This window comes from Octopus bimaculoides, chromosome 6 (assembly GCF_046866305.1).
Source record: "Octopus bimaculoides isolate indiv1 chromosome 6, ASM4686630v1, whole genome shotgun sequence".
Taxonomy (NCBI): domain Eukaryota; kingdom Metazoa; phylum Mollusca; class Cephalopoda; order Octopoda; family Octopodidae; genus Octopus; species Octopus bimaculoides.
In genome coordinates, this window is record NC_142933.1 from 108,928,354 (window position 1) to 108,949,402 (window position 21,049).

At 37.0% G+C, this 21,049-nt stretch overlaps 1 protein-coding gene across 2 annotated transcripts in view; it reads left to right on the top strand.

Moving 5' to 3' along the window:
* Positions 1-21,049, top strand: part of LOC106870450 (THO complex subunit 7 homolog) — a 99,918-nt gene that overhangs the window by 43,471 nt on the left and 35,398 nt on the right. Inside the window, exons 1-3 of one of the 2 annotated variants that reach the window (XM_014916548.3) lie at positions 15,225-15,324; positions 16,404-16,524; positions 18,779-18,906. In XM_014916548.3, the coding sequence (XP_014772034.1) occupies positions 15,240-15,324; positions 16,404-16,524; positions 18,779-18,906 (334 nt within the window). In that variant the 5' untranslated portion in view covers positions 15,225-15,239. Of the gene's footprint in view, positions 1-15,224; positions 15,325-16,403; positions 16,525-18,778; positions 18,907-21,049 lie in introns of those variants that run through there. The other variant, XM_014916549.3, reaches the window with a different exon arrangement.

Below are 21,049 nucleotides of genomic sequence, written 5' to 3' on the forward strand. Positions count from 1 at the left end.
TTTTTCTGTGCTATATTATTATTATTATTATTATTATTATTATTATTATTATTATTATTATTACCCGGCAGAATTGTTAGCACACCAGGCAAAAGTTTGACCATCTTTACATTGTGTTCGAATCCCACCGAGGTTGACTTTGCCTTTCATCCTTTGGGGGTTGATAAAATGAATACCAGTTGAGCACTGGGGTCAACGTAATCGACTTACCCCCTCCCCAAAACTTACTGGCCTTGTGCCAAAATTTGAAATTATTATTGTCATTATTATAATTATTATTATTATTGAGTGAGAGAGCAGTGCATGCCATCAAAATGACACTGAGGTAAAATATACAAAGCCCAGTATACCCATCATGACTACCCGTCTGATAAGGGGACACCAGGCACATGCATCACAACCGTATGTGCATGACATGGTGATCTCATATCAAGATAAAACAGTGCATGACCTTGCAGGTGGGGCCCAGTTAGAATTTTCTTCAGGTTGAGTAACCCATCCCGTTCAAAAGACCCCTGAATAAGGGTTGTTTAAGGATGTTGAACAAAACACCTATGTTTCCAAAAGTGAATTATCCAAACCTCCAGAAATTTCTTTCAACATGTGGCTATGATGCTCTCCCACTATTCCTGTTCTTGATAAGAGATGCACATATTATCAGCCACTAAGGACATGCTCAACTGGTTATGGTCAAACAACTGACAAGTAAATCTGTGATATTGAGCAGAATATTTGCTGTAGCCCATCTTTTATACCAAGACAAAACAATGTACATGATAACACTTCCAATCAGTTAAGATCAGAAGCCATGAGAGCCACAGCCTGGTACTGCATCAGGGCATTTATTATTATTATTTTGTAGGCATAGTTTGATGTGCTGAAACTGAGTGGGCAGTTGTGGTTTTAAACATTGCTTTAAACATATTTTGCATATTTAGGTGTAAACCTGTTACTCAACAGCATTAAGCAAACCTGTCTAATGACATATACGATTTCCAACTTTATTTCATGGTCATCCAACCGTAAAATTAATTCTCCAATTCACACAGCTTTGAAATTTGCTCAACCATTTTAAACTCCTGCATGCATGAACCTGTGCACATTAGCACATAAAGTGGGGGGTGGGATTCACTCGCTTCTCCAATTGTACAAAATTTAACTCTGTGCCTCGTTAAAAAATTAATCATTTAGCATTCAAGTTACTGTCAAATGTAATGCTTATTCATTTATTCAAATTGTTCCAATTAATCAGGCATTACCTTGTAGCTTTGAGAATGACATTGTAGGGTAAGTATAAAAGGCCTGATATGGCTGGTTTAAATGCTAAAGGGTTAAACAACACTCACATTCGTTTAGTATTATCTGACTGCAGCTATAATGCACAATCATCACCACCACCACCACCATCATCATCATCATCATATATCCACTTTTCATGCTGATGTGAGTGTGATGGTTTGAAAGGAACTGACAGTTCGCAGGACCACATCTTGCTTCAGTGTTTCACTTTTGGCTTGGTTTCTGTATCTGGATACCATGCTCTTCCTAATACCAATTTACAGAGTGCACTCGGCGCATATTTTTCATGACCTCAGCATTATAGAAGTAGTCTTGCCCTCCGCAAAACTAAAAGATGCTTGCTGGAGATGCCAAGCAAGGGAATTGAACTCAGACCCTCATGATCAAGAAGCAGACTTCTTAATCATTCAGCCATTTTGCTTATATTGACAGTAGGTTAAAGGTACTGGACTATTTACCCTGTATTGAGTTCTGCTATAACTACCACCACCACCACCACTATTGCCATTGCTTTCATTATTCCTCTTGGCAAAACATTAGCACACATATCATCATCATCATCGTTTAATGTCTGCTTTCCATGCTGGCATGGGTTGGATGGTTTGACTGAGGACTGGTGAGCCAGGGGGCTCCACCGGCTCCAATCTGATCTTGCAGTGTTTCTACAGCTGGATGCCCTTCCTAATGCCAACCACTCCAAGAGTGTAGTGGGTGCTTTTTATGTACCACCAGTACGGGAGCCAGTCAGGTGGCACTGGCATCAGCCACAACTACAATTTCCATTTTGATTTCAATTTTGTAGGTCTTTCCAAGTGCAGCATATTGCCCAACAATTCAAGGGTACTTTTAAATGGGCTGGTTATGCAACACTGGTATCGGCCACAGCTGTGATCTCATTTTACTTGCCACGCTTCTCAATCATGATCTCACTTTACTTGCCCGGTGTTATAGATATATATATATATATGTGTATATATATCATTGAAAATGGAAATCAATAAAAATAATTACGGAAGTGTACTTGCATAGCAAGTGACCTGATCTGAGATCGTGTGCTGGAACAAAAACAATTGCAGCGTGGAAGGTGTTTATAAGCCATTTAAAATAACACACAAAAACCGTTAGATTCATTTAGAGTAAGAAGGTACGTGGCTTAGTGGTTAGAGGTATTCAGTTCATGATTGTATGGTCATGAGTTCAATTCCCGGCAGCATGTTGTGTCCTTGAGCAAGACACTTTATTTCATGTTGCTCCAGTTCCACTCACCTGGCAAAAATGAGTTGTACCTGTAATTCAAAGTGCCAGTCTTGTCACATTCTGTATTATGCTGAATCTCCATGAGAACTACATTAAGGGTACACGTGTGTGTGGAGTACTCAGCCACTTGTACATTAATCTCACAAGCAGGCTGTTCTGTTGATCAGAGCAACTGAAATATTCATTGTCATAACCAGTGGAGTTCCAGTTAGGAAAAATTCAAGTGAACCAAAGAAAATAATTAAAATTAAATTTTCTGTTTTTGTATTTAAATCTGAAACAATAAGACTGTTTAGGTCATAATGTGCCATAGAGTAAGTCTCTCTAGCTGAGGCATATGAATTCAGCATTGAATGATAACAAAACACTCTTTAATTATGCAATACTCCCACTGCTTCCTGCAGCACTGAGTATCTTTTTATGATACATGCTCTACTGATAGGTGAAGTAAACCAATGATACAACTGTATTTTGACTACAGCTCCTATCCCTGCAAGAGTATTTTTCAAAAATGATTTGATTTAATGAAACAGGAAGTACAGCAAGAATTTATTTATGACTTTTTAGTGGCCGTCTTCATCATTTTAATGCCTACTTTTCCATTCTTGCATTGGTCAGAATAGATATGGCTATGTGATTAAAAAGCTTGCTTCCCAACCATATGACTTTGGCTTTGGTCTGACTGTGTGCCACCTTGGGCGTGTTCCTGCTACTATAGCCCCAGATTGACCAAAGCTTTTTGAATAAATTTAGTTGATGTAAACTCAAAGAAGCCATTTGTCTGTGCATGTGTATACACACTCATTTATGTATATATGTGTGTGTATATATATATATGTGTGTATGTGTATGTATGTATATATATATATATATATATATATATATATGTATGTATGTGTGTGTGTGAGGGGGATGGGCCTAGTCTTGACACCATATGAGGGTTGTAAATGAACATCATTCATTTCCAATCTTTCATGAAGAAAAATCATGTCTGGCCGTGGGGAAATATTACCTTGCTTGGTAACGGGTAAGGGTTGGTGACAGGAAGAGCATCTGACCATAGAAAATCTGCCTCAACAAATTACATTTGACCCATGTAAACATGGGAAAATGACTGGTATAATGATGATGATGACAATGATGATTTAATATTAAAATAAAATGAAAATCTCCAGTGAAACTTAGTGTTTTTGATTACATCTGATATGGCTGTTGTTTCTATGCAATGACAACTTTGCTAATCTGTCATAAAGTGTATCTATCTTCATATTTCTGCAATATGTATAAATAATGGAAGAACTATTGTTGACAAAATTCCATAAAAGTTGATGTCAAGCATCCATAGAAACAATGTATTTGCCATTCTGCTGTTGGGGATAATTCTTAGCCAATGATTGTCTTGAAACATCTTTGAGAAAAATAATGCAGAGAAGCTAACAACAAATAGTAATATGTTCTTAAAGAATAATTGCAGTGTGGTTAAGAAGTTTACTTATCAACCATGTAGTTTCAGGTCCAAGCCCGTAGCGAGGCACCATAGTAAATGTCTTCTATTAGAGACCTGGATCAACCAAAGCCTTGTGAGTGGATTTGGTAGATGGAAACTGAAAGCAGCCCATTGTGTATGTGTATGTGATGTGTGGTGGTAATATTTGTATCTCCTTGGCTTGACATTGTGCAATAGTTATAAACAAACACCATACAAATAGTATTCTTTGCTTCCAACCTTCTGTGAAAAGGGTTCAGCTATGGGTAAATATAATCTTACTTAGAAACAGATGATGGTTAGTGACTGAAATGGTGTCCGGCCTTAGAAAATCTACCTCAGTAAATTCTGTCTAACCCATACAATCATGGAAAATCAGATGTGAAAACGGTGATGATGACAGGGCCAGCACCAGGGTATCCAACTCCCTAGGCCAGTTTTAAAATGTACACGTCCTTCTCATGGCCCTCTAATGTGCCTGCCCTTTTTCTGTTATTTTTTCTTTTATCTTTTACTTGTTTCAGTTATTAGACTGTGGCCAGCTTGGAGCACTACCTTGAATTTTTAGTCAAATCAATCAATCCCCATGCTTTTTCTTTTTTTTCAATGTCTGGTACTTATTCCGTCAGTCCCTTTTGCCAAACTGTTAAGTTATGGAAACATGAGTACACGAGCACCAGTTATCAAGCAGTGGTGTGGAACAAACACATGCATGCACGCATAGATTTTATGTCTGTATGTGTGTGTGTGTACACACATGATGGGCTTTGTTCAGTTTCTGCATGCCAAATCCACTCATAAGGCTTTGTTTGGCCTGAGGCTATAGCAGAAGACACTTGCCTAAGATGCTCTTTCCCTTTTTCCTCTTCTCTGGACATTTTTTCTTCTATCCAACAAAGAGCCATGCTTGGACCATCATATTTCCACACCTATTTTTCCATCTAAGAGATTCTTTGAGCAGTCAATCTTAATATATTCACTGTGTATGTCCAATTGACTGTAGTTTTTTTTGTTGTTTTTTTTTTTGTTTTATTCTGGTAAGATTTCCAGTAAAATTTCCACTTATTTCTTTTTTATTTTTTGAAAATAACTGAATATGCTTCAACACACGAACTCACATAAAGAATCTTGCAAACCAAATCCCAAAACGAAATATATGTATGTATATATATAGATAGATAGATAAATAGATAGATAACTTGACACTCTGTCAGTTACGATGACAAGGGTCCACTTGATCCGATCAATGGAACAGCCTGCTAGTGAAATTAACATGCAAGTGGCTGAGCACTCCACAGATATGTGTACCCTTAACGTAAGTCTTGGGGAGGTTCAGTGTGACAAGGCTGGCCCTTTGAAATACAGGTACAACAGAAACAGGAAGAAAGAGTGAGAGAAAATTGTGGTGAAGGAGTACAGCAGGGTTCGCCATCACCCCCTGTCGGAGTCTCATGGAGCTTTAGGTGTTTTCTCTCAATAAGTACTCACAACGCCCGGTCTGGGAATCGAAGCGAACCTAATTCCACGAGTCTGCTGGTCTAACCGCTGGGCCATTGTGCCTCCACACATATATATATATATATATATATATACCAGAGTAGGCACATAAATGCAAATCAAAGTGGAAAAAATAGTACTCGAATAACACAGGTAGAGTAATACGCTTTATTAAAAGGCAGCAAAAATGTCACAAAATCTGTTACTCAGTTTCGTGTTCTCACTCGTCGGACGAACAACAACATGAAACTCTTAGTAACAGTTTTTGTGATATTTTTGCTGCTTTTTAATAAAGTATATTTATATATATATATATTTATATATATATATATTTATATATATATATATTTAATTTATATATATATATTTATATATATATATATATATATATATATATATATATATATATATATATTTAGATAAATATATATATATATATATATATATATATATATATATATATATATATATATATATTTAGATAGATAGATAGATATATGTATGTGTGTGTGTATATATATATATATATATAGAGGGAGAGAGAGAATGTAATGTGTGTGTTTCATTGTGGAAAGATAAAAACCTTTGTTGTTGAAAGGAATGTGGTTGGAAACGTTAATTCATTCGTGGTTAAACTCTGTAAAAGGAAAATTGAATGAAGTAAAAGCAAGTAAACTATTCATTTATTTCATGGGTTTTTATCTTTTTAAAGGAAAGGAAACCCAATTTTTTTCTTCTTTATCAAATATATAATAGAGATAATAACTGGTAAAAAAAAAAAAAAAAGAACTACACCCCCAGAACACTGGGTAAGTGTATTATATACAATCCAATATTGATGAGCTTTTAAAGTTCAGCAAAAATAACAACACATTATCAACATCACTATCATTGATGTTATCAACATTATCATCATTGTTGTTGTCTCCATTATCACTCTCATCACCTTCATCATCATCATCATCATCCTAATCAACAACAGTCTTTTAAATATTTTTTTCAATATATGTGAAGCAACTACAATATTAGTGTAACGCTTTTCTTCATTTCCACTTCAACTATTTATTATGCATCAAGCTATCTTTTATTGTGGTTGCTCTTGATGTATATCTCCTTCCATGGATTTAAAATTAGCAACGGAAGGCTATGTGTTGCAACTATTTAACTCTTTCATTATCATATTTTTGTTTGGAATTTGCTGCCTCTGGTTTAATTTATTTTGAAAATTTAGTAAAGTAACTTTGTCATTATTAAGCTGATGCTTGGAACAGAAATTAGCACGAAATTTTGATGGAAAATAATTAGATTCCTTGAAAACTTAGACCCAGGGGCAGTGTCTGGTTTGTTGGTATCAAAATAGTTGACCCTTTTGATACAAACCCACCTGAGACTGCCTTTGTTTCTATGACTCAAACTTCTCGTATTGAAGTGATCTAAATCCAATCAAAATTTCAAATTAATTTATGTTCCAAACTCTAGATTAATATCATCATCATCATCATCCATCATTTTGAATCCAGGTTTTGTCCCCGTTAACAGGGGTGGCCAGATCTACCTCAATGCCATAGCAACCGCCTTCACACCATCTTGCCCGGTTTTGGGCGTCCTCCCTTCTCGAGCCAACCCTCCCAATCTCCTCCTCCACTTGTCCCCTCCACGTTTTCCTCGGTCTACCTCACTTTTGCTGTCCATTTACCTCAAACTCTGGCATCTTCTTCAGAACATACTCCTCATCCCTTCTCAACACATGCCCATACCACTGCACTCCATTTGCCCTTGCCAGCCGTACCACTGACTCCTCCAACCCCAGCATCCCCATCAAGTCCTCAGTCCTCCTCTTATCAAACAGCCTCACACCACACATTTCTCTCACTCCAATACAGCATTGCAGCTCTCACAAAACTCCTACAGGCCTTTCCTTTCGTCTTCAATGAGAACCTTTTCCCATATAATAACGCTCCACTTTCCCTGAACCCAGCCAAATAATAGTTTCAAATTTCGGTACAAAGCCAGTAATTTCATGGGAGTGAATAAGTTGACTCTATCAATCCTGATGTTCACCTGGTACTTATTTTATTGACCCCACAAGGATAAAAGGCAAAGTCGACCTCAGCGTAATTTGAACTCAAACCATAAATACAGACGAAATGTCACTAAGCGTTTTACCCAGCAAGCTAACAATTCTGCCAGTTTGCCACCTTAATCACCCAATTAATAATGACAGGTATTTTATCAAATTCTTCATTATTTCCAAAATTAATTGAAATAAAGGTAGTGTATACAAACAGAGATTTGGTAACAAAAGAGTTAAAGTGGAAATGAAAGCTGGCATGTGCTTCTGTACATTGTGTGTGTGTGTGTGGTTAGCCATATTACCAAAGTGACAAAGTTAAACCCTAATAGACTTTATAAGAACCAATTTGAGAGAGACAAAGAATAACAGACCTACTGATGAAACTTAAAAGGCGTATTTATCTCTTGTTCCACTTCACTTCACTTTTATTATTTCTTAGCCAACAAGCTGACTGATTAACTAATCGATGATTTGATTAATTGTTCGGTCAATCAGCTAGGTTCATCAGTGTCCGGAAGAGCGTGAGCATCTAATTAATGAGGTCATGAATTACAGTGGAAGGACCTCTAATGAACCTAGCTGATGGATTAATTGACTGAACAATTAATTAGTTGATTGGTTAAATGGTTAACTACTTGACTAATAATGAAAATGATAATAATAATTATTATTATTATGATGATGATGATAGTAATAACAGAAGTGAAATAGAACCAGTGTGTGTGTGTTTCTTATTGAGAGAATGACCCTCTCAAGATACAACAACATATCTATCAGTATAGTTAGATACACATATACACTGGCACTCTGGTGTTTACAATGGTGAGGGCTCTAGCTCATCCAATCAACAGAACAGCCTGCTCATGAGATTAACATGCAAGTGGCTGAGCACTCCACAGACACACGTACCCTTAATGTAGTTCCCAGGGAGATTCAGCATGACACACAATGTGACAGGGCTGGCCCCTTTGGAATTACAGGTACCACTCATTCTTGCCAGCTGAGTGTACTGGAGCAACGCGAAATAAACACCTCGCACAAGGACACAATATGCTACCAGGAATTGAACTCGCAACCTTGGAATCACATGCCAAATACACTGACCACTTAGTGCATTTTTGAGTGTGAATGTGTGTTGGCTTTAATTTCACTTTCATCATTCATTCTGTTTGGAATAAACTCCTTTTTAGAAGGCAATTAATCATGATATCCTCATCTCATCTGCTTCAGCATTCTTGGAATTAAAACTTTTCATGACTAATTATGTACACAAGGAAAATGTCAACAGTAAGACTTGTTGATGGATGGTTTCACTAGAAATTAAGTAGCTGCAAGTAATTATTATTATAAATAATAAGTACAGGCGTGGCTGTGTGGTAGAAAGTTTGCTTCCCATCCACATTTTTTAGGTTCAGTCCCACTGCATGGTGCCTTGAAAAAATGTGTTCTACTATAGCCTCAGGCCAACCAGTACTTTATGAGTGGATTTAGTAGATGGAAACTGAAAGAGCCCATCATGTATTAGTTGTAAACAAGTGTCCCTGTCATGCAAGCAGTGTCCTTCATTTCCAGTCTTCTAAGATGTGTCTGATCATGGGGAAACAGGTGAAGGTTGATGATAGGAAGGGCATCTGGCTGTAGACAATCTGCCTCAACAAATTTCATCTGACCCATGCAAGCATGGGAAAGTGGATGTTAAATGACAATGATGATTTCTCAGATAAGCACAAGCCATAAGTTTAGGAGTTGGAATCCTATCCACTTGGTTGCCACTTACTATATCATTGCTCCAGGAGAATGAAAGGTAAAGTTGACCTTAGTCAAATATAAAGGAACATAATTAATGATTTCTTGGCACAAGGTCATTGATTCATTAGAACAGATATAATTGATTAGAAAAAACACTATTATACCATTATCATCATCACCATTGTTGTTTTCACATCCACTTATCTATGCTTGCATGGGTTGGACAGAATTCGTTGTGGTAAATTTTCTGTGGCTTTGTGCCCTTCATGTCACCAACTCTCACCTGTTTCAAAACAGTAATATTTCCCCATGGTCAGTCATGGCTATGCAGCATGTTGGGAAAATTATTGACACTGCTTGTAGGACAGTAACACTCGTTTACAACTATCATGTAATTTCAAGGAAAGGATGGACGCACACGATAGGCTTCGTTCAATCTCCATCCACCAAATCCACTTGCAAGTCTACAATAAGAAAAACTTTCCTAAAGAACCATGCAATGGGACTGAACCTGAAGTCATATGGCTGGAAAGCAAACTTCTTGGCCACACAGCCATGTCTGGGCATATTATATCCATGCCTGGAATAATAAGTCATCCCTCACTAGGATTTGGGCAAGTGTATTCTGTAGCCTCAAGCCAACAAAAGCCTTGTGAGTGGATATGGTAGACAACTGGTGTTGGTGTGTTTATGTCCCCCATCATTTAGCAGTTCAGCAAAAGACACCAATAGAATAAGTATTAGGCTTAAGATATAAAAATAGTAAGAACTAGGGTTGACTCATTCAACTAAAATTCTTTAATGTGGTGCCCCAGCATAGCTGCAGTCTAATGACTGACACTAGTAAAAGAAGAAAAAAAAATTGACCAATGTATAAGAAGTGATGCAGACATCCAATTTATTTCAATTCTTGAAAATGAGAGTGTGAAGGTCTGGAAACATTGAATATGGAGTCAGGAAGTTTGTTGTTCCAAACTATCTTCAAGAAACCGATACAAAAATATGACAACTGCAACATGGTCATGTCTTCAAATGAAATGTGTGTGGGGGGAGGGTATGAATGTGTGTGTGTGTCCCTTGTCTTGATAGTGTGCAGTAATCATCAATGTGTGTCACACAAGCAGAGTCTTTCATTTCATGTAGTCCATAGAAAGATGTCCAGCTATAAGGAAATATTATCTTACTTCGAAACAAGTGAGGATTAGTGACATGGAGGGTATGTAGCTGTAAAAAATGTTCCTTAACAAATTCTATCTGACCCATGCAAGCATGGAAAAGTGGATGTAAACTGATGATGATGATGATGATGACATGCTGCTTTTAGGATCCATTGACTTGAAAGGGTTAAACACATTGCCTATAATTATATGTTGTAACTTCTGTCAACTGTCATCGGCTTGAAAGGATTAACTGATTAAGAAGAAGACTAATTACATGCATTTCCCTTCACTGTCGTCACCGTCTAATTATTGTGGTGAATGAAGAAATGCAAAAGATGATGATATCTAGCATTTATTTCAAGAATAGCATTCTTTTGTTCTTTTATTCTTTTTTTTCTTTTCTTTTACTTGTTTCAGTCATTTGACTGCGGCCATGATGGAGCCATGCCTTTAATCAAACAAATTGACCCCAGGACTTATTCTTTGGAAGCCTAGTACTTATTTTATCGGTCTCTTTTGCCAAAGGGCTAAGTTACAGGGACATAAACACACCAACATCAGTTGTCAGGCGATGGTGGAGGGAGGGGACAAACAGACATACAAATACATACATACATATATATATGTGTGTGTATATATATATATATATATATATATATATAGTTGGAATTTGCAGAAAAACAAAAGACTCAGACAGGTATATAAGCAACAAACAGGTGTATTGGTTTAATGCTTGGGAAGGTGAGAAAGTCTTTTACATTTCAAGCTTATGCTCTTCAACAGAAAGGAACGTGAGGAAATAAAGAGAGAGAGAGAGAGAGAGAATAAAAAAAGCTTTAGGAGCTAGAGGTCAATCATGGCGGCTGGCTGGACAGAGGTAGTTAGACAGGAGAGCTAGGAAGAAGGGGAGATAATAAAGTATTGGTGATCCCAAAACAAAGGTGTGCGTGCATGTGGATACAGGCTGGTGACCCTGACATGTGGATGTGTGACGTGTAAGGAATTTTTCAATGTTATTATTATTATTCAGGTCACTGTTGGGATCAAACTCGGAATCTTGGGATTAGTAGTCCACGCTCTTAACCACTACGCCATATGCCTCTGATGATAAATTTTCATTTGTCTATTTCTTGTGTATACTACACATTTCTGAAGAGATTCAAATTTCGGCCACAAACCTCACAACCATTAAATCAAGTATTTCGTCAGTCGGGTTCAAGTCCTGGGGTCGATTCATTCATCTAAAATTCTTCAAGATGGTGACCCAACATGGCCTCAGTCTAATGACTGAAAAAAGTAAAAGATAAAATCAAAAATTATGAATACACACAAGGGGGTGTTGAAGAATTCCTGGTTTTAAGGGTATCACAAAAGGCCCAGTTGAAAGCCCAAACTTCCAAGTTCTTTTACAGGGCTTAGAAAAACTGAAGGACTGCTGCAATAAGTGTGTGAATCTGAGAGGGGAATATTTTGAATAAAATCATAATTAATTGATGCTCCTGACCCAAAGCCAGGAACTTTTCAGCACCCCTTCGTATATCAAAATGTTGAGTATGATGGTGATGCTCATTTGTGATGTGTATGTGCAGGCTGTGTTGTTCCTGTGTGAAAACATGTCAGACCATCAGGAAATATTACCTTGTTTGGAAACAAGTGAGAGAGGAATGGCAACCAGAAGAGCATCTGGCCATAGAAAATATGTCTCAATAAACTCCATCTGAGCCATGCAGGCAAGGACAAGTGGACATTAAAACGATGGCAAAGACAACGTTGGTGATGTGTTTATGTAGATGAGTGTGCAAAATGTAAAAGATCTTCAAAAATCAAATGCGGTCCTCAAATACATTTGAAATTCTTTCTTCTGTGATAGAATGGAATTCCTGCTTGATTCTAAAATGATGCTTCAAGTTTAAAACTGACATTTCAGGTTGTTTATATATCAATCAAATTCCGCTTCATCAGAGAGGTCGTCTGAATTCCATTACACAAATTGACATTTCCACCATCTTTGTTTGTTCTGCTTCTTTGATCACATTTTGTTTGTTTGGGTCTTTTGTTGGTTTTGTTTGTTTGTTTGTTTTCATTTTGCTGGTTCCCTGTAATTTCAGTGATTTAAAATTTATGATGAGAAAAATAAATGATTTGTATTTTATTTAACAGTCGTTGATAAGTAATGTAAACACTACATGCAGCATAAATGCCTTCACCACCTGCACTGGTGTCACAAAACCTGTGCACTTAACTCTGGAATCTGTTGTTGCATTGTGAAGAGGAGAATTTTCCTGTCTAAATACAAAAACACAATCTGTCACAAGTAAGCTTTGCAGATTCAGTACTTTTATCTCCAGTTAGGTAACAGAAACATGTAGAATTAATTATGCAGCCTATCTCTAGGAATACAAAACACGTATGGCTGATGTGAACTCATGACCCATAAGTTGGTAGCCCAATGCTCTATCCACTTCACCATTGTTACCTCAGCTAGATATGTGCATAGGAGATAAAATATTGATTGTAAAAATGTCAGTCAATCTCAAAGGTTACTATCTACCCACTTTTACTATGAGGTAAGGACATTTATATAATATCCTTTAACTGGGGAATTTGTTAAACAATTTATCTTGCTCTGACTAGACATGTTCCAGCTATCCAGGAGGGCAAAACTAACACCATGGTTGAAGTTACAGTGTCCTGAGAGGACAGGTTTGACATTTTTCCACCGGTTAAAGAAAACCAAATATCAAGACTTGGTTGACGAGATACTTGCCAAAAGATGGCACACAGTCTCATTCCCCATGTGAAGTTGGTTGCCATGGCCTTCCAGCTAGATCAATATACTGTTTCCTGCAGAAGATTAGTTTGGAACTCAAACAGAAGAGAAAAGCCACCGAGGAGATTGGTGTGGCAAGCTGAAACTAACTTGAAGTGACTGATGTTGATAAGAGACCAAAGATAGAACCCTTCTGTTGGCAAAGACTAATTCAGTCCTCACTGCCTCACTCAGGCAAAGTGTACAGGTTAATGGGAAAAATCACTTGTGACCCTAACATACCCGGTGATGAGATGAAAAGGTTTCTGACAAATGCTATGGATTCAGAAGTAGAGCTGACACAGTCATAGTTTGTTGCTAAACCAATAAACAGTATTTTTGTGGCAAATATCAATTTTCATTGTTTTTTCTTTTCTTTATCTTTTTTTAATTTGGGCTTCTCCCTTATGGTAATGATCATCATCATCATCTAATGTCCGTTTTCCATGCTTGCATGGGTTGGACGGTTTGACTGAGGTCTGCAGAGCCAACGGCTGCACCAGGCTCCAATCTGATCTGGCAGTGATTCTACAGCTGGATGCCCTTCCTAACGCCAACCACTCCAAGAGTGTAGTGGGTGCTTTTTATGTGCCACCAACACAGGAGCCAGTCAAGCGGGCCTGGCATCAATCACATTTGGACAGTGCTTTTTACGTGCCAGCGGCACAGAGGTCAGTCAGGAGTACTGGCATCGGCCACGTTTGGTTGGTGCTTTTTACGTGCCTCCATCACGATGTTGGTTAAATTAATGATAATGGTGATAATGATAATTCTTTCTAATTGTGGCACAAGGCCAGCAATTTTGAGAGGAGGGGGCAGGTCAATTACATTAACCCCAGTATTTAGTTGGTACTTTGTTATTGATCCCAAAAAGATAAGACAAACTTGACCTCCACAGGATTTGATCTCAGAATGTAAAGAGCTGGAAAGACTGTTGGTAAGCATTTTCTGCAAAGCACTAACAGTAATTCTGCCCACTTGGTGCCTCAATAATAATAATCCTTTCTACTATAGGCTCAAGGCCTGAAACTTGGGAGAAACAAACAAATTGATTACATCACTTCCCTGTGCATAACTGGTACATATTTTATCAACCCAAAAAGGATGAAAGGCAGAGATGACTTTGGTGGATTTTGAACTCAGACTGGGAGAAGTGCCACTAAGCATTTTGTCTAATGTGCTAAAGATTCTGCCAGCTCGTTACCTTAATAATAATTATTTGCCCCATGATAATTATTTAACCCATTAGCCTTCAGATTACGCTCTCAAATGTAATGCTTATTTAGTCACATTGTTTTGAATTAAGCATATATTATCTTGTAGCCTTCGGATTTCAATGTGATTGTATATTTTTTAGACTAACAGTGTAGGATAGGTGTGAGAGACTGGATCTGGTCACTTCAAGGATAAAACAGGAAGAATATTTTGGCTGGGTATGGTCAGCTTAAACACTTAAGGGTTAAGCTCAAACCTTCAGATATATAGGAGTGATATAACAAGATTATGTGATGATTATGTCTTTCTTAAGAATATAGAGAATGGGATATACAATGAAGTAGAACAGCTACATCCTGGAATAGAAGCTAGCACATGTAATCTAGTTGATTGATGTTTACTTCTATTTATAGCAATTGTGTATTCTAATATTGATGTATAATATAATATAACCTATTTTTGTGATATTTGAGTGTGTGATATCGAATGTAATGTATTATCCTGTCTGTAGGATATTATTTATTGCCGCGTTATATTGATTTCTCACTTTGATACAGATTCAGAGTATGTGGGTGTAGTAACAGAATCAACCCCAAATGTAACTGACACTTATTTTATTGTCCCAGAAGGGTAATCAGAAGGTCACTCTCCCTGACTGGAATCGTAACTCAGAACGTAATGAAATGGAACTAGATGCTGCAAATAATGCATTTGTTTTGGAATTCCACTGTTCCGACCATGCTGTTTCCCTATATATTACTCTATGATAAAACTGATGGTATGATATATGGATAATAATATACTTTCTAATTGTGTGTGTGTGTGTGTGTAATGCATAACCTTATTAATATCTATTGATGTGAAGTATAGAATGTAATATTTTATCCAATGGTAATTGTGTATGCTTTTATATATATATATCATCATCATCATCATATATATATATATATATCTGGGAGATATTCTTATATATATATGTTTTTGTTTATTTTGTGATGTAATATTTATACTTCACTTTATATCTTTTTTTATATATATATATATATAGATAATAGATATACACACACACACACACACATACAAAGAGAGAGAGAATATGACGTATTACTTTACAATTTGTCATTTCTAAGTTATACTATATTATTATTTCATGATGCAAATAAAGAGATGGACAGGTCCCACAGTGTCTCGCCACTTATCTGTGATCCTTGTCATTTGCCGTACACAGCAACAGAAGACGACCAGCTTTCTTCGTTAATGTGTCTCATGTTTATTTTTATTTCTTTATTTATGTTTATCACATCCTCCCCTCTCTTGTCATCAACAACTAAACAAATCTGGTCTGGATACATTTTATCTTGCCACCAGCACTAGAAAGTTGTCTCCAACAAGACTAGAAACCTCTCTGTTCTATTCATCTTGGCCACCACCATTTTTATCTGAGGCACAGGCATGACTGTTTGGTTGGGAAGTTTAGCTTCTTGTCTCACTGTGTACCACATTTGGAAAGTATCTTCTACTATGGTCCCGGGCTGACCAAAGCCTTGTAAGTGGATTTCATTGATGGAAACTGAAAGAAGCCTATTGTTTGTGTGTGTGTCTCTTTGTCTTGACATTGCATGGTAGTTGTAAATGAGTGTCACTGTCATACAAGCAGTGTCGTTCATTTTCAGTCTTCCATGAAAATATGTCTGGTCATGGGGAAATATTATCTTACTTGGAAACAAGTGAGGGTTGGCAACAGGAAGGGCATGCAGCTGTAGAAAATTGGCCTCAATAAACGTTTGACCCGATGCTAGCATGCAAAAGTGGATGTTAAAACAATAATGATAATGATGTGTTAATATCTATTTCCAGATGATATCATTCGACGCAGGCTTTTAATTGACGGAGATGGTGGAAATGATGACAAACGAATCAACAGTCTGCTACGTATGTTGGTACGATGGTGCAACATGCCTGAAAACGATGAAGAGAGGTACGTATCTTAATTCACCTTTTAAGCTGAGTGTTATTTTATGGTGCACCACCACCACCACCACCATCTATTGATAAGCAGAAGTTGAAATTAAATCCTTTATTTTCTTAATCTGGGCTTCATCCTTATCTACTGTATCTCTGTTGACATTTGGGATCGTATCCCAAAACTTGGAACTAGTATTCGTAGTTCAGGATGATGCTAAGGGCGACAGTATTGGTAAACCACTCAGCAAACCTTGCCTCTGTAACTAATTTAATCAGCCTCCATAGCTCTTGCTTTTGTTTTATTGATTCCACAGTGGATGGATGGGATCTTTGGTTTTCGTCACTGTTTACAATTGTCTTTAAAAAAGATTAATTGAAAGAAACACAGCAACTCAACAGAAATATGGTAAGAGAAGGGTTAAAGAATGCACCGGGTGCTCTGTATGTGGCATTAGCACTGGTGCTTTGTATGTGGCACCAAGACAAAAAGCCTTCAGCTGGGAGATGGGGAAATTTGAGCCTCTTATTAAACTTTATAACATTAATTATCAAACATTAATGTTCATTTCTCATAAAATGGTGTATATTTAATTTACATTAAATTATTATTTACGATTATTTAAGGCAAACACAAGTAAAACGCAAATTCTTTTCACTTTAATGTTTTTGTCTGGATTTAATTTCGATTTGCATATGTTCGTCAATTTGCTAAAATTTCCTTAAAGTAAACAAAATCAAAAAGTTTAATGGTGGGGGGGAGGGGTGAAATTTTAAAAAAAAATTTTTTTTTCCATATTTCTAATCTCTGACATCTAAAATGTAGGAATCTGAAAAAAAAATTTCCAAAACAATGCATTTTTCAAGGAGAGGTGCGAAACTGCATTAGCTTTTGGTAGGATAGGCTACAAGAACACATATGATAACGTACTGCAGTATTGGTCTTTGGAGTGACTGAAGTTCATGAGAAGATTTTTTGGGAAGTAAAACCAAAGTGCAGAAGTGAATCCTTAGGAAACATGAAAATCTGGAAGAGAATATTTCCAGGAAACTCGCTCTTTTTATCACATATCCTGATTGCACTAAGACCACAGAGAAAATAAATCATCTGCTACATATGGATGACCTCAAACTATACACCAAATATGAAAAAGACCTGGTTTCTTTCGTTCAAACATTAAGAATATTTAGCAAGGATATTGTTTTGCAGTTTGGAGTTGAATGAATAAGTGTGCAGTATTAATTATGAAATCAGTTGGAATAAAGATATAACGTGATATTAGATCACTAAAGGAGAATATGTCATACTTAGTGAGTAAGGACTGTTATCTACAGCTAGAAATATTGAAGGGGTCACTAAAATAGTAAGGGATTTCAAGAACAGGGAAAAAAATCACAGGACAAATAGCAAGAAAAATAAAGAATTGTGTGGCCCATTCATGTAACAAACTGAAAATGATGGTTGTGGCAAGAAGATGACAATCTGAAACAAGGAATTGGATTATTGTACCATTTAGAAACAAACCATAACAAATTTGCTAATGATACAGATTGGTTAAACACAGTCAAACAACAAATGCAAAATGTGTGGAAGAAGGGACAAACATATTAACCATCTGTTAAGTCAATGCAGTAAGCTAACACAAAAAGAGTATAAGCACAAGCATGACTGTCAGTAACAGTGCATTGTTATGTTAGCCAAGTCTGTGGATTTGAGGTGATGGAAAAGTTCTATAGAAGCAAGCTGGAGGCTGTCAAGGTGAATAATAATGATTACAGGATCTTTGCATAGAAACTGACCATGCTATGAAAGCAAAAAGACCAGATACAACTGTGAATGACTGGAAGAACAAGCATTTTAAAATGATTGCCTTTGTATTCTCATATATAGTTGAGTAAATATCAAGAAATGTTGGGAAATATCAATACCTTGCCAGAGGCTGGAAGGACGAAGAGATTATGGAACACAAGGTGTTGATTGTTCTTGTGGTAATTGGTGCCATTGTCACAACAATGAGACTATTATCTGAGAAGCTGAAGGATGTTGGAATTGAGACACATGTTGGTGACCTACAGTAAAGTGCAATCCTGTATTCTGCAAGAATTCTAAGAAAAATGTTTGAGATCTGAGGAGGCATGTTGTCACCAAACCTCAAAATAACATCTTTGTTCACTAAATAAGAAAAAACTTTTGTATAGTAATAATGATAATAATTGTTCCTAATTAATAATAATAATAACAATAATATGGTATGATTGTTATTTTGTAGCCACCTGACATATCAACGAATGCTGGCCACACTTGCCCAATGTGAGTACAATATGGAGAAGTCTGTGTTGGTTTATGAAATGAACCTCACAGAACAAAAAAAATATGAACATCTCAATCAAGACATTGGTAAGTAGTGGTTAACCTTGTGTTCAACATTTCCTTGTTATTGCTGTTGTTGTTATTTTTCAGCCCCAACTAAGCAAACCTCTGGTCAAAGAAATCTCCTCTATGATCATCATCATCGTTGTTTAACATCTGCTTTCCATGCTGGCATGGGTTGGACAATTTGACTGAGGACTGATGAGCCAGATGGCTGCACCAGGCTCCAATCCAATCTGACAAAAGTTTCTACAGATGGATACCCTTCCTAACACCTCCCACTCCAAGAGTGTAGTAGGTGCTTTTTACATGCCACCAGCATGGGAGCCAGTCAGGTGGCACTGGCAACGATCATCTTGTATTTTCCCAATGTGCTAGGAAATGAGGACTACATTATCTAATGTACCCTTTTCCAAGACAAGGGGTGGGGTATGATTCGAAAGATATGAAGATTGCACAAGGCCACAAAATTGTCTGGTAGGAGATCACAGCTAATTCTGGTACATTTTTCTTATATTTCATTGCTTGATCAGAGACAGAGGTCCACAACCTTTTATAGAGCAACTGAGGTTAGTGGGAGGGAGACAGTGGGGATGATATCCTCAAACTAGAGACCTAGTCTAAATCCTTCTGAAAGAGTGGACTTTACTAAAGGTACTCAGGGACCAAGATTTAGATTAAGGTCTGTCATGAGCCCTAGGACCCATGAGACCCATAAGGTTTCCATGATATATAAGTGACTGAGATTACAACACTCCCCTGAATGGGACATTAGTCAGTTGCAGGGCTAACTCCCCAGCCATTGCTGGAACACATTTACAGCTGAGTGGACTGGAGCAACATGAAAGTGTTTTGCTCAAGAACACAATGCACTGCTCAGTCCAGAACCTGAAACCACAATCCCATGCTCATGAGTACAGCCCTCTAACCACTAGGCCACATACCTTTGTTAGGGGGCCAAGCAGTGGTGTTAAACCAAGTAACAGATTAGATCTATTACCTACATAAGCCATGGCAGAATTTGAACTCAGAACACAAAGAACCAAGAATAAGTAATGAAAGATTTCTTGTTCAGTGCTTTAACATTCTTGCCAGTCTGCTGTTACTTAAGGACCCCAGAAGGATAAAAAGCAAAGTCAACCTTGATGGAATTTGAACTCAGAGAGCAAAGAGCCGGAATAATTATTGCTAAGCAGTTTATCTACTGCTTCAACAACCCTGCCAATTCAGTGCCTCATTTTAATATATGCGGGAGTCTTTATGTAGTCATGTGACCTGCTAGAGATAGCAGCTAAATCACTCACCAATGATGAAAAAGAATACACCAAACAGTGCTGTTGTTGAAAATATGATGGAATAGTCATTGTTTGCTTTTGATCACGAGATTGTTCATTTGAAAAAACCTCGGGTTAGACCATGACCATTCAAACCAGCCAGATCCAGCTTAAATATTCTTCTTGTTTTATGTTCAAACTAACCAGATCCAGACTCTCACACCTACCCTACAATGTCATTTTAAAAATAAACAACCACCTCATTGAAATTTCAAAGCTAAGTGATGTAATGCATGATTAATTCAAAGCAATGTGAATTTATAAGTGTTATATTTGGCAGTAACCTGAATACTAAAGGGTTAAATAGAAATTTTTTCTTACATCCATCAAAGCATTTGTTAGTTATTCCTGTTAGAATGGTGTCTTGCTTCTAAAACAGCTTGTATTCAGTTGTTTCACTGCAGAGAGATTGTTGATGTAAATCACTTTATAATGTGGACACCATTATATTCTGTGACCTGAAAGTAAATTCACTGGAGAATTGGTAAAGATGACACACACAAGTAGACCGAGAGAGACAAGACTCTGTTGTTGTCTCATTTAATTCATATTGGCAGAGAAAGACATTTTTAATCTATAGATTATTATTAATGGACATTTGTGTACCACATCATATAGTTAACTCTTAGCCTGTCCAAAGCATTTTCATAAGTTTGTCCTAAACATTCCTGCTTGTTTTCAAGCTTTTAATTATTCTGTGTTTCATACATTCTGCGTAATATAAAGCTTTCCTTTCCTAAGTCCCAAGTTATTCTGGTGGTTTGAAAAAAAATTGGAAATGTGTATCATAAATGATGCATGGATGCCAAGAAAATGTGTCCTTTCTTTGCATCAAA